Genomic DNA, 13,707 nt, shown 5'->3' on the forward strand with positions numbered 1-13,707 from the left:
CTCACACACACACAAACACACACTTAAGTCTTTTTAAAGAGAGAGAGGACAGTGGTAGAGCGAGGTAGACAACCTGTCCTGGCTCAGGGAAGGCCCTGAATGCACCACACAGCAGTGGATTAAACCTATTTGTGTTCCTGCGTCCTCTAAACGTTCATAAAGCCGAGGTTTCCTTCACAGCAGCTGCTAGGGTGAAGTGTGTCTGATACAACAGCACACAATAATGGAGGAAACATCTGTAAACATCTGTTGTGCTTTTATCTTCATCTGTGTGTAATCCATCACATCATCTGTCCGAGCAGCAACAGCCTCCACCTGCTGTCCACAGATTTAATTTTAAACCCTGAGATGCAAACATCTGGCAGAGACGGCACACACACACACACACACACAGACGTTATGTTCACTGACACCTGAGGGAAACCCCGATGACCACAGGGTGGGGTTTTACCACTGCCTTAATCTTTAACCTCCTCTCCTCCTCCACATCGAGAGGAGCTGATTGAGGTCGTGCCTCATGACGTGTGCCGAACATGTCCTATGAGGAGGCCAGACCCAGGACATGGTGGAGAAATTACTATCTCTTTATTATGTTTATATACAGATTATTATATCTCAGACAAGTGAAGGAAAATTGATGGCAAGACCCGCGCACACTGATTTTTCTTGCTCGTTGTGTTTCATGTGAAGGTAACATTGATACTTTTTGTTTCGTGAGGTCAAGTTTTGCACGTTTAGCAGTGTTTTTTTCCACATTACAATCCTGGCAAAGGACCGTACCATTTTCAGGGGCAGGGGTGTTAACCTGAGTCACAGTAACTGCACACGTTATTTAAAGTGTTGTAAACTTAGACATTTTAGAAAGAAGAAATGTTTCTGTGGCTTTAATACTGAACTGCATGTGTCCATATTACTCAGTCACTGCCACCTGAATCCTGTGTTTTATCAGCACTGTTTAAGTCCTGTATTTATATTTCATTTACACAGGTGATCCCACTGACACTCGGTGTCTCAGTTACAACACAGACGTGTTTGACCTCTATCTGCTGACACAGAGGTCATCCAAAGGACTGCGGCTTTGCTGAATGGATGTGGATAATTCATGGATCCTGACCAGCCTCTGCTGTTTGTAGCTGCTCTAACACAGATACCGGAAATCTTTACCAGCTCACACAACACCTGCCTAACTTTAGATTTAACATCCAGATTGTATCAGAGCATGACTCGTTTAACTTCCTGCTTCACACAGGAATGCACCAAGTTTGAGAATAAGTAAAGTGATTTAATTAGTTTATTTTTACAAAGTGAGGACAAGGAGAGGAAATCTTTATAAGTCGGGGACATTTTTAGATTCTTGGACACTTTCCTGTGAAGAAACAAAAGCACAGATTTCTCTGTGAGCACAAAGATCAGTGTTTAAGAACCGTTCAGATGTTGGAGAAATACGGACCTTTGTATCTGAACACACCACGGACGTTTGTTTATGAGGACATTTTGAAGTCCCCACTTAATGGCAGAAATCCCTGTGAAGTGGGGACTTTAAAGATTTCTTCTTGAGGACAGGGTTTAGTCACTGTAGCGAGGACATTTCTACATGTGAGGACATTATGATGGATACAAAACTGCTACATAAACACGAGTTTGTTGCTGCTCATGTTTCCTAGTCCACACATCTGTCTGCAACTGTCTGTCTGTCTGTACTGGTGATTGTTGGTAAGATGGTCCTCACATGTATGCAAAGACCAACGTGTGTGTTTCCAGCTGTTGGTTGGCAGTATGTTTTTCAGTGGGATTAGAGATTACACTGTGGACACAAACACACTCCAATCATGATGATGTCACTGCTTCATCTGCGGCTCCTCCTAATGATGCACTCAGTGTCATTTTTGCCTCTGCTTGTATTACCCACAATGCACTTGAAAAATGATGCCAAAAGCATCTGACAGAAGCTGTGTGTGTGTGTGATGAGTCAGGTGGTTCAGCAGGTTGTGTTTCTGATTGATTGATTGATCAGGTCTTCTTTGTCCACAGTCATGTGTCCAGCAGGTCAGGTGAAGTATTCAGATGTTGATGGAGACTCTGACATCAGAGCTGCTTTCTACAGCTGAAGGACAGCATGTGGAGGGGGCGGGGTCAGGTTCAGGGTCAGCTCAGACTGAATCCAGCTGTTAATCAGTCAGCTGACCTCAGGTCAGCTACATCACTCACATGTTAACTGTGTGTGTTAAATCAGAGCTGGTTTCTGAGGGTCGATCACACGAGCGCTTCCACCATCATTCAAACTGATTTCTTCAGCTGTTAGAGGATCAAACTCTGAGTTTATCAGCAGGACGTTCACAGATTCACATCCATCACACAGGCCATGAGTCATGTGACGTGACAGACTGCTGGTAGATTGATGTGCTGTTACTCAGGTTTATAACACTACACGCAATAATGAGGGTCAGAGGGAAAGTCTGTGCTATGCATTCTGGGTAATTCCCTCAGGCAGACGTGTACTTCTGCAAAGGGTTCACAAAGGCTCAATTTATCTGCTGTGCTGCACTTTGTGAGCTCACAGCCAGCAGCAGCGCCCCCCAGTGGTACAAACCAGTCAGTACAGTTTAAACCATCAGCTCTGCACACACAGGGTCACTGCAGAGACATCATCATAAACTCTGGACACGTGTGATCGTTTTGATAGGTGTGAGCATCAGCAGAGAGTAACGACAGTTTCCAGGAAGTTCCACAGAGCTGATTTTATTAAAGGTCAAAGGTCAGAGTGGCTTCACATACGTTTGATTGAACAGACAAAACTTCCTGCCAAGGACATGAAAGAACAAAATAAATACATTAAACTCTCACTGTGAACGTGTGTGTGTGTGTGTGTGTGTGTGTGATGCTCAGGCAGCTCGTGGGCTGTAGTACGGCAGCGCTCTGATGAAGGCGTCTAGTCGGCTGCTGAACAGCTCGCTCTCCAAGGTGTGCGTGGATGAACAAACCGGGTTCTTCACGATTAACTCCACGTACAGCTGACAAACACAAACAGTGTAAGTTTCTTTCACAATAAAGCCTGCAACACTTCCTGTTTAGCACAGACAGAAAACAGCAGCTCACAGATGATTATTATTAACATTATTTCTATACAACCCGACCCTTTGAAGTCATGGTTTCAGAACAAAACCAAACTGACAAGATTAAATAAAAAAAAAAAAACATGGAAAACACACTTCAACATTTGAAGAGTAAAGTTTGTAACACACAAAGATCTGAACTAAAGCTTTAAACGTTATTCAGGTGAATGAATTCTGGGTAAAAAAACATTTTAGTTCAGCCTCAGTGTGATAATCTCATGGACCGAATCCTGATGGGCTGTTATAGAACGAGCAGATTTCTGTTTATATTATATCCAAGATTCAACATGTTGTTCCCTCTCATTTTCCAACTTCAAATCTTTAAAGACTCTTTGAGAAAACTGATTAAATTTCACATAATTCAATGAAAAAGCAACTTTTTATCCTAGAACGTCTTCAGCAGGTCAGCTGAGCCGTTTGATGTGTTGTTCAATACACTTAGATTTTAAAAAGCTGCAGTTCAGCCTGCTGGTTCTATAGATAACCCCACTCATAGGTGTGTGTGTGCGTGTGTGTCTCTCACATTGCTGTAGATGTGCTGCAGTGTGTCCCTGGCGTTTGTCACTGACAGGTCGGTGTTCAAGACGAACTTCAGGCCACTCGGTGTCTCGTAGTAATGAAGACGATACTTACTGGTCTGAAAGGACAGGAAGCCCTCCTTCCTGAGCACGGATAAGGACCACAGACAGGAGGACAGGTGGACAGACATTAAGACAGCAACACAGAAGGACTAACAGGAGGACAGGTGATGTGAAGGATACATGTCCAGAGGAGACATCTTGCTGACGAAGGAGCGGATGGAGAAGAGCATCCCGTACATCAGCTTGAACTCCTGCACACACACACACACACACACACACACACACACACACACACACACACATAAACACACCTTTCCTTCACACACACTCTCTGTGTCTGATTTATTGATTGCTTTGAGGCTCACCTCCTCCTTGGAGATGCCCGCCTGCTTCTTGCGGTTCCACTCGTTGTAATACAAACAGATTCCATTGCGGTCAAATATGTACAAGTTATGAACCGTCATCTGCAACACAGCCGATCACAAATCAATAAACAGACATCCACCGGTGATCCCTCACTGGCTCGGTGTATGCCGAATCAAAGACGAACTCCTCCACAACATAAAAAGTGTTAAAATTACTTTCTGTCCCGTGGGTATTCTTTTTACTGTAACGTTTTAAATACCAGGGCTAAAAATGCACATCTTTTAATGGAGTCTCGTCCTCCGCGATGCTCAGACGTAACACAACAGCCACTAAAGTAGCTGTTAACCTCATTTAACCACACCAGCTTTCTATAATATGTTTAATTACTCAATTTAAAGGAGAGAAGCACGTTAAATGTTTTAAAATAATCGTTATAATCAGGTTTAGCCGACGTTTTTATAATCCAACTCAGTGTTTACCTTATCTTCCTGTTTCTCGCAGGACCCTAACTGCAGAGCTGTTCACTTATGTGCCCGAATAGAACTGTTTCGAGGAAATTTATACAGCTAAGCTAGACTCTCTGAATTGAAAGAAGGTTGAGTTATTAAATCTAACTTGTAATTTAATTATATGTGAGTTGGTTTGTAACATGGATATTCCGCTAATAGCGTAAATAAAATAATGTTAGGCTTTATGCGCGGACAGCCTCTGAGTCCAGTTATTCATAGAGAGAAGATGGCGGCAGCACCGGTAATGATGCCGTACTTCGGCCAGCAAATTTCGTCCAAAAGTGACCTGGTCCCGGACTGGACCCGCCAGGAAGTCAGCACCGGGGTACGTACTTGGTCTGTGGTGTTGGGCCGGACAGAACCAGGCCCGGTTCGGTCTCGGTGGAGCGTTTTTAAACGGCAGATAGCGGCTGAATGAGACAGCAGTTCTGCAGCAGCTAACAGCGGCTAACGGTAGCTGTGTTTGTGAGGAGATTCGGACCACAGCGGGACCGAACCGGGCTAAACTGGGGGGTAGAGTCCGCGGGGACACACGTGTATTGGGTGGTTGATGAAATATATTTAAGTAACTACAGGGAAGCGTGGAGAGCTGGCTAACGCTATGGTTGCATTATGGGACAGGCGTTTAACATTTCTTTGTGTTTTTCTCACTTGAGCATTTTCAATGTGGCTTAAATGGCTTGTCCGATAATGAGCTCACCCGACAAAGGAGTCATTTAACAGTCTCAGAGGAGGAGGGACACGGAGGGTGATGAAGCTGAGAGTTTAAACAGGAGAGATGCTGTCCGATAATAGGTGCAGGGTGTTTATCTGCCCGTTTACCTGTTGTTTGTTTGTTGTCGTGTGTCAGACCACCATCATGGCCGTGGAGTATGACGGAGGAGTGGTGATGGGGGCCGACTCTCGCACTACTACAGGGTGAGAAAACAAACACTGAACACGTGATGATGGAGCTGAGTGTAGGAAACACTCCTTTAACCTCACCTGTCTGTGTGTGTTTGTGTTTCAGAGCGTACATCGCCAACAGAGTCACAGACAAACTGACTCGCATCCATGACAAGATCTACTGCTGCAGGTCAGTCCTCCTCCTCACCATGGGCTCCATCACAGGAACTCTAATCAGAACACAGAAAACCTTTCAGAATAAAACAGCTATGTTTTTAATCTCAGGAAGCTCAGTCTTTCAAAATAAACTTTGTTTAGAATCAGCAGTCCTAACAGAAACCCACAGTCTGCATTCAGGACTTTTTTTAGGGACTCTGTAACCCTTCAGGAACACAAAGACCCTTCAGCACTGAATGTTTAGTGACTGCTTTAGCAACCCTGAAAACCACAGTGACATGAATGGATCTAAGCCTGGGGCCAAGTTTAGTATCTCTTGGCTTCTTATTAAATTTTAAAGGAACCTGAGACATTTGTACAGCCTTCTTATGTAAAACTGAGGCCCCAGGAAACATTAAAAGGCAGTTTGGAATAATGTTTTAATGAATTTATGTGTTCATTAAGAGCCCAGAGAGACCTCTCATAAAACTTTGACCTTTTGTAAAGATGCTGAGAACTATTTAAGCAACCTTAAAGGTTTAAGGATGCAGAGGAGTATTTTTGAGATGTGAATAAAGTTGGCCCCCTGCCCTTTTTCAATCCAACAAAAGTGTTCGTGCTGTTTTGAAGATATTAATAAAAATGTAAAGGTCAACCAGCCCACCCACATTACCCAAGTCAAAAAAAAGTCAAATATTTGTGAAACTATCATTTGCTATCATTTTAAAAATATTAATGAAAGAACTTTTCTGAAGAGATTTAAAGGGGCCTGCCAGTTGGTGCGTATTAGTCGGACCTGAATTATAGGTTCTGTGACCAGTTAGGTCCAGCAGGCCTCAGAATATGAATATGCTAGAGGTTGTGGCTCACTAACTACCATGTTCCATAACATTACATTACTCCATCTAGTGTGGTACCAGCAGGGTAAAAGCAAAAAGCTAATGATTGCTAAACCGCTAATGGTAGCATGTGGGTTATCACTAGCACGTTAACAGGTTAACTAACATTAACCTAGTAGTATGTGAACTGTAGCTTTTAAGTTAAAGTTAGCTGAAATGCTAATATTAACAAAATTGCTGACATTAGCATGTGGGCCATCACAAGCAAGTTGTATAAAATTAACATACTCCATTCTGGAGCAGGACTGCACTTTCAGCAGAACCTAAATGGCCTTTATTTGGGGTTCGACTGATACGCACCAACTGGCAGGCCCCTTGCTTCAGAAATGTTCTTTTATCAATATTTTTAAAATGATAGCAGCACAAACATAAATATTTGCAGCACAAAAATTTGACACCACCTTTGTTGGATTTGAAGAGGGGGGGGGGGGGCAACTTCACTCCCATGTTTTTGAGGTCTGTTGAACCTTTGAGGAGTGCCTGCTGTTTCTTTAGGACCTTGAGAACTTATCTGAGAAACCCTTACGCCCTCCTGATGAGCGGCTCCTCCTCAGCAGACGTCGTGCTCATGTTTGTGTTCTGGCTGCAGGTCTGGATCAGCTGCTGACACTCAGGCCATCGCTGAGGTCGTCGCCTACCAGCTGGGCTTCCACAGGTAACACACACAGACCTTTACACAGCCTTCCTGTCAGCTCAGGTGAGGCCAATACTCACCTGTGTCTTTCGCCCCACCCACAGCATTGAGCTGGACGAGCCCCCATTGGTGGAGACGGCAGCCAATCTGTTCAGAGCAAGCTGCTACCGTTACAGGGAGGAGCTCACAGCTGGGATCCTGGTGGCAGGCTGGGACAAGAGGAAGGGCGGACAGGTGAGAACTCACACCAACTGGACACATGCGCTAATGTAGTCCTTTGTGTGGCCAGCAGATGGTGCTGTTTCCACCCCTGCAGACTGTAAAGCATCGTCTGTGTGTGTTACCTGTCTCAGGTGTACAGCGTCCCGATTGGTGGGATGTTGGTGAGGCAGCCGGTGTCGGTGGGTGGCAGCGGCAGCACCTACATCTACGGCTTCATGGACGCCAACTACAAACCCGGGATGAACAAAGAGCAGTGCATGGAGCTCACCGCCGCAGGTAACGCACCGCCGCTGCTGCAAGGCATGCTGGGAGCTGCACTCCACAACCGTCTCACTGACTCACTGTCTCTCCTCAGCTCTGTCTCTGGCCATGGAGCGGGACGGCTCCAGCGGGGGCGTGGTCAGGCTGGCCAGCATCTCGGAGGAGGGGGTGGAGCGACGCGTCATCCTGGGAAACCAGCTGCCCAAGTTCTCCACACACTGAGCGTGCTCAGTTCCACTCACGTGTCTGTTATGTTAATAAAGTTTTCATTTTGTCTCTTCACTGTCGTTGTCTCATTGATGCTAAAATCAGTAACCACAGATCAATCATACCAATACCATGGTTCACTTTGTGAGTGCAGTTCCCTGAGTGTCCAGCAGAGGGAGACACAGACAGCAGCAGTGAGCTGAGCGCTTACAGTCAGGAGGATTCTGGGTTTAGCTCCAGTTTGAGGTCAAAGGTCAGATCCTCAGGGGTGCGTGGGACAGCCTGAGTCTCCTCTCTCTGTCTGAGCACTGCTTTGAAGGTTTTCTGCACATTATGTGTCCCCGCAGACCGGCTCCTGTCCGTCTATCTACAGAAATAAAGGAGTTTAAAAAAAGTCACCTTTCATGGAGGCGCTTAGAAACGCTTCACCAAGCTGTGCAACAGGAAGTGCAGTTACCCACTTTCTTAATGTGCTGGAGAGCTGGTTTGAAAGAGTTGGACTTTTCTGACTTAAACTTTTTCCGTAATGAAGCGACAGGCCTCGTCTTGCTGATGTCACTGTCAGTGTTGTTACTTTGAAGTGTCGTTTGTGGCTGATCTGCTGCGAGAGGAGACCAAAGGATGGAGGGACGTTTCCACTTCCAGGTCACATGGGACGACCGACACTCAGCTGTTACTGAGTGAGAGAGGGGAGGCGTGAAGTCCAGTTCAGATACTAAAACTAAACCACTTTTTCATCAGGACTCTATCTTTATTAAGGAATAAACAGAAAGTGGATGTTCTCCTCTGTCACAGCGACCCTCCTTCACCCATGAACCTTCTCTGAGCTCTTCCTGTGTTTCCCCTGCTTGCAGCTCCACCTTCATCCTCCACCCCCCCCCCCTTCTGCACACGCTCAGACCATCTCAGGCTCTCTGACGGACTCGGATTCGTGCTGCTCACGCCGGTGTTGAGGTTGTTAGTTTCTGCTTAGCAAAAGTTTTATTAGATCTTTTCTTTTTACTTTATTTGTTTGTTTTTATTTCCAGGTGGGTTTTAATCTTATAATATTTTAAATCTTTCCTATTTTTTATGAATTTTTAAATCATTTTCTTATTTTGGTTTTTGTTCTCTTTTAATTTAAAAAATCCTTTTTCTAAGTTAGTATGTATTTATTCTTTATTTTTACTTTATTTCTGTGTTTTGTGTTTCCCATTTTGGTTTTAATACTTTTTATAAGTACATATTTTATATTACCTCTATTTAACTTTTGTTTAGTATTTTTATTTGTGTGCAGTTTAATTGTTTCATTTCTTTTTATAAAAAACTTTTTATGATTTTTATAGTTTTTAACCTTTTTAATATTTTTCACTAATTAAAAGTAAAATATAAATAATATTTGGTCTTTTTCATAATAGTTTTTCTGTCTTTCTATATCTATTCTTTCTTTTTAGTTTTTATTGACTAATTCCTTATTTTTATTTATCTGACTTCTTTATTTCTTTTAATCAGTTTTAGTTATTTTAAAAATTCTCTCTTTCATTTTTTCTGCAGTTCTGATTTTATTTCCTTTCACTTCTGATAATATTTAGTTTTAGGTTTTAAACTTTGATATTCTTGATTTTTCCGATTAATCTGACGTTTTATTTTTTTTATTTTTAGGAAATCATTTTTATTTTGACTCTCTTGTTATAATTTTTTGTCATTTTAAATTCATTTTATTTTGTTTTTCACCTTTTCAATTTAATTTAATAATTATTTTTATTTCTGTATTTTCAATCGTAGTGTCTTCCTCCGCTGTTGTGACATCACTGGGGGGCGGGACTCTCACCTGTCTGTCAAACGTGTCCGCTTGTCAGTCAGGTGACAGTTTCCCACAGGCCTCCTCTCTGTTCTCTCCATCCTTCCTCCTCCTCCTCTTCTTCCTCTCCTTGTTTTGTTCTCCGGGTCGTTCACACCTCTGCCGACAAAGACCAGAAACAAAGAGGAGCAGGAGGAGGAGGACACCTGACTCTGTCCTTTGTCCTCAGACTGGGAGAAAAAGGAGCTCTCGGCCTCCTTTCATCTCTCTCTCTCTGTCGGGACTGAATGTCTCTCGCCCGCTCTCACCTGTCTTCATGGAGCTGCAGGTGAGAAACTTCAGCCTGAGTGTAACCCCGCCCCCTTTAACGTGACCGTTGAGAGGAAACCTGGATCCTCACCAGTCTGACCAGTTTAACTCCAAATATCCAGAAAACACTTCAAAATAAGAGCTGGGTCTCCTTCCCAGACTCATTTCAAAGTAAAAGTGTGGGTCTGATAATGCTTCAGAGGCTTTGAGCTCTATTGATTCTTTATTGATCCTCCTTTCTTCTGCTCCTGCTTGCACCTCCTCCCTGTGATGATGGACCTCAGACTGTATCTGCTGATAACATCCTGCCTGCTGACCTCAGATCAGCCCTCCTTTCACTTTATGTCTCTGAACATGAGCGCTGCTCCTCCTCCTCCCTGTGAGCATGTTTCTTTACTGTCCTGTGGTCACAACAAACTGCTGGAAACTCTTCAACAGTCGTGCTGATGTTTGTTTTCATGAACACTTCGATGCCGTGCCACTGAGGAGTGGATTATGGGATAGATAGATTTATCTTCTGTCCTTCCCTAAATGAGGCTCCAGTGTCTCCTCAGCTGAAGAATGCAATAAAAGAGGCAGTGCAGCTCCTTCCCTCTGTGTTTGGGGAGTCACTGCAGGTGTGACTGTTTCTGCAGGAGGTCAGAAACTGCCTGAGAGTGAAAGCATGGCTGCTGAGGAGTGTCCTCCTCCTCAGGTGTGGATTCAGTTTGTCAGACAGGACGAGAGACATTTACATAACAAACACCCACAGAGGGAGAGGAACCCTGCTTCGGTTTCTGCTGTTTTATCTTTAATGTGAAGAAAACGAACCAGAAACAACATCCGCACGGTCTCTCTCTCTCTCTCTCATACACACACACACAGGACTTCTCGTCAAGCTGAAATGTGACTTTTTCCCACTTTCAAGAGCACTAATTAGAACCAACAGGAATAAATAAATAAGCTAAAGTGTAATAAATGTATAATAAAGTAATGAAGCAGAGCACAGTGATGCAGATATGTGGTAGTATCATGTGTGTTTATGAGCTTTTTTATAAATGATGATCCAGACCTGGTTAGAAAGACAACAGACAGATTAAAACACAGAAAATATGATTTGTTTAGACTTTTATTAAAGCTGGTTTGATAATTTTGTTTATATCTTATTGAATTTGTGTAATTTTTTTCAGGAGCTGAACTAGAGACATTTTCTTAGGGTGGCATTGAAATCAAATGGGGTTTCAAAATAAAAGCTTTTAAAAACACACATGTGCAGGTATTACATGTGTTTAAAATGATTCAAGTGCAGTATTTAATATAAATACAGTCTTTAATTTATTTTCTTAGCACACATGAATAAACATCTCAGTTAAATAAAACATGTGAGTTTTCATTTTATTCACTGTGTAGCCTGTATAATAAATAAACATGTAGCCATGGGGCGGTTCATTTACAAACACAAGTCTCACTTAAGTTTCACATTTTTTTGAAGCGTAATTTGTCAGGATTTGTTGGATTAACCCTCTGAGGTCCAAAATATAATTGGCCATTTTGACTCCTTTTGATTTTACATTTGTATTTTGCCCTTTCTCCCCTGCCTTGCTTGGGATCATTCTTTCCAGCTCAACCTCACGTGTCTGAATTTTCAGTTATTTTTACTGACATTCTGTAGTAACACAACTGATCTGAAATCACACAAAAACATAAAATCCTAGTATCGGTTATATGTTTTGTAAAAACCACAGACATGTTTAGTAAATTATTTTCGGCACAAATTTTGGTAACAATAAACTTATATACAGCTATTTATCTAAACGTGCACACAATGCATCTTCCGTTTTTTTTTACAACCATTTAAAATACTACTAAAACTAAACTAAAACAATCAGCTGTCACGATAAGATGCCCCACAAATTATTTGTGCCAGTAAAAAAAAAATCCGCCACAGGACAGAGGAGAACACCACAGGCATAAACCTTGACCACAGTCTGGTCAACCTGGAGACAGTTTACACTGCAATCTGTGTTGTGACATTCATTATTACTCTCACTGTCACACGAAAGAATACAACGACTACACAACAAACTACACAAAACAACACAACACACTAGCTACACACTTCACGCTAAGCGCCACAAATCTGGCACACAGCCGCCCGTCTAGATCCGTCCCTGCGTTTTTTAAGGAATTTGAAGTTTTTGGTCGATTTGGTCTCCAGGTTTCAAAAACAGACATGCGCAGACACGTTCTCTCCACATTCCTTCACATTCTGTCTACGCTGAGCCCCGCCCCTTTGGAATGGCAGGCTCCTTCAGCCACTCACACTGCGGCTGCGGGCGTGGGCGTGGTCTCATCCAGAGGTGGAGGCAGAAAGTTGGAGCAGCTTTTGTTCTAAACTTTTTGTGCGCGTGTGAGCTGGAGCCGCAGACTGGAAGCACTGGGATCGCTGGTGTGAGCTCTGATAGTGTGGGTCCGTGCTGTGCGTGACTGTAACTGCGGCTTGGCGTGTGCGTGTGTGTGAGTGAGTGTGTCTGTGGTTCGGGACCCCAACCTCCAGCTGTCCCACCGACCCCTGTGCGCTCTCCAAGCCGCCTTTCGCTGCTCCTCAGACGGCTTCGCAGGCAGCCGCGCCCCGCGGCTCTACGCTGGAGCAGAGAGGAGGAGGGGATGGAGGAATGAGGGGGAGCCGGGTGGGAGCAGAGAGCAGGCTGAGAGCTCGGAGCAGCTGAAGGAGTCGGGTGCTGTGACTCCCTCCGGCCTCCATCTTGGACACTTTGTGGACTTTTTTCTTTTTCTCGAACTTTTCGGCTCCAATGAGGCGCGCGCGGCCGGCGGAGACCGAGCCCAGCTGACGTTAGTGATCGGTGATCGATAGGTGCGACCGGGACGGAGTAATGGGGGCTCAGCGGGGCCCCGTGGCCCACGGCCGGGCCTCCTCCTGCCGCGGGCTGCTGCTGCTGCTCCTCCCGCTCCTGGCGGTGCTGCTGGGCTGCTGCAGGGCGGAGGAAGGTGAGTACTGATCAATACACTCGTTATCGACCACAGCTGCTTATCGATCAGTCTGCCCAGAAACGATGACGTAATGTTTCAGATCAGCTTAACCCATCGATCCTCAGAGATTTTCAGTCACACACCTCAGAGGGGACCCCTTTCTTCTTCTGTGGTTAATAAGTTTTTACATTCAGCTCAGAGAAGTTTGACAAATATTCAAATAAAAGTACACAAATGTACGACTGACGTGCTCTTACTGCAGCAGAGTCCCTCTGAGCTGCAGTGAAATCAGCCTTTACTGCAGTAAACTCGGGTTTCTTCGCTCCAGTCTGTCCCATCAGGTTCGTGTTCGTGTGATTTCTCAGTCGGTTTATAATAAATAAATGTGTCATTTTCAGGATTCCTCTGACACTGCACAGTGAGAGGACCTTGTGCCTGTAAGCAGGTGCAGGTAGTAAGCTGTGCACACCTTTACCTGCATGTTCATAAGTAGCTGACTAACTGCTTGGGTCCGTTGCTCATACCGAGGCTGCGGGTCAGCCTTCCTGCCTCTGCGAGCCTCTACGGCGACGGTGTGGAGCCATGTGGGGCTCTGAGGGTCTGATGAGGGGTGTTGTTGTGTTGTTGTGGCTCTGCGGTTTACTTCTTCACTCATTCTAAGGAGCCTCCACAGTAATGACATGTTAGCTGTGGCTGTGAGTGGGACACACGGCAGGTCAAAGGTCAAGGTCGAGGACACTTGTTTCCGTTAGTGTTTCTGTTTGAGTTCAGTTCACATAAAAACAGAACAGCAGACAGTTTCAAGCTTTAGGTGG

General features: G+C 44.3%; 3 protein-coding genes across 3 annotated transcripts in view; 2 read left to right on the forward strand and 1 right to left on the reverse strand.

Moving 5' to 3' along the window:
- Nucleotides 1-2,723: 2,723 nt before the first annotated feature.
- Nucleotides 2,724-4,579, reverse strand: LOC134616340 (trafficking protein particle complex subunit 1-like). The gene is made up of 5 exons (XM_063461151.1): nucleotides 4,540-4,579; nucleotides 4,060-4,158; nucleotides 3,875-3,945; nucleotides 3,637-3,775; nucleotides 2,724-3,011 (listed from the first exon to the last, which is right to left on the reverse strand). Exons 2-5 carry the CDS (start codon nucleotides 4,156-4,158, stop codon nucleotides 2,883-2,885), a joined length of 438 nt encoding a protein of 145 aa, XP_063317221.1. The 5' UTR covers nucleotides 4,540-4,579; the 3' UTR covers nucleotides 2,724-2,882.
- A 200-nt stretch (nucleotides 4,580-4,779) lies between these two features.
- LOC134616347 (proteasome subunit beta type-6-like) lies at nucleotides 4,780-7,908 on the forward strand. The gene is made up of 7 exons (XM_063461166.1): nucleotides 4,780-4,894; nucleotides 5,420-5,487; nucleotides 5,579-5,644; nucleotides 7,099-7,164; nucleotides 7,248-7,377; nucleotides 7,497-7,641; nucleotides 7,721-7,908. Exons 1-7 carry the CDS (start codon nucleotides 4,796-4,798, stop codon nucleotides 7,846-7,848), a joined length of 702 nt encoding a protein of 233 aa, XP_063317236.1. The 5' UTR covers nucleotides 4,780-4,795; the 3' UTR covers nucleotides 7,849-7,908.
- A 4,440-nt stretch (nucleotides 7,909-12,348) lies between these two features.
- The window catches only part of LOC134624291 (ephrin type-B receptor 4b-like), a 34,936-nt gene continuing 33,577 nt past the window's right edge, over nucleotides 12,349-13,707 (forward strand). The window contains exon 1 of the mRNA XM_063469261.1: nucleotides 12,349-12,910. Within this exon, the coding sequence (XP_063325331.1) occupies nucleotides 12,796-12,910 (115 nt within the window). The 5' untranslated portion in view covers nucleotides 12,349-12,795. The remainder of the gene's footprint in view (nucleotides 12,911-13,707) is intronic.

The sequence above is a fragment of the Pelmatolapia mariae genome, linkage group LG3_W (genome assembly GCF_036321145.2).
Source record: "Pelmatolapia mariae isolate MD_Pm_ZW linkage group LG3_W, Pm_UMD_F_2, whole genome shotgun sequence".
Classification (NCBI taxonomy): Eukaryota; Metazoa; Chordata; class Actinopteri; order Cichliformes; family Cichlidae; genus Pelmatolapia; species Pelmatolapia mariae.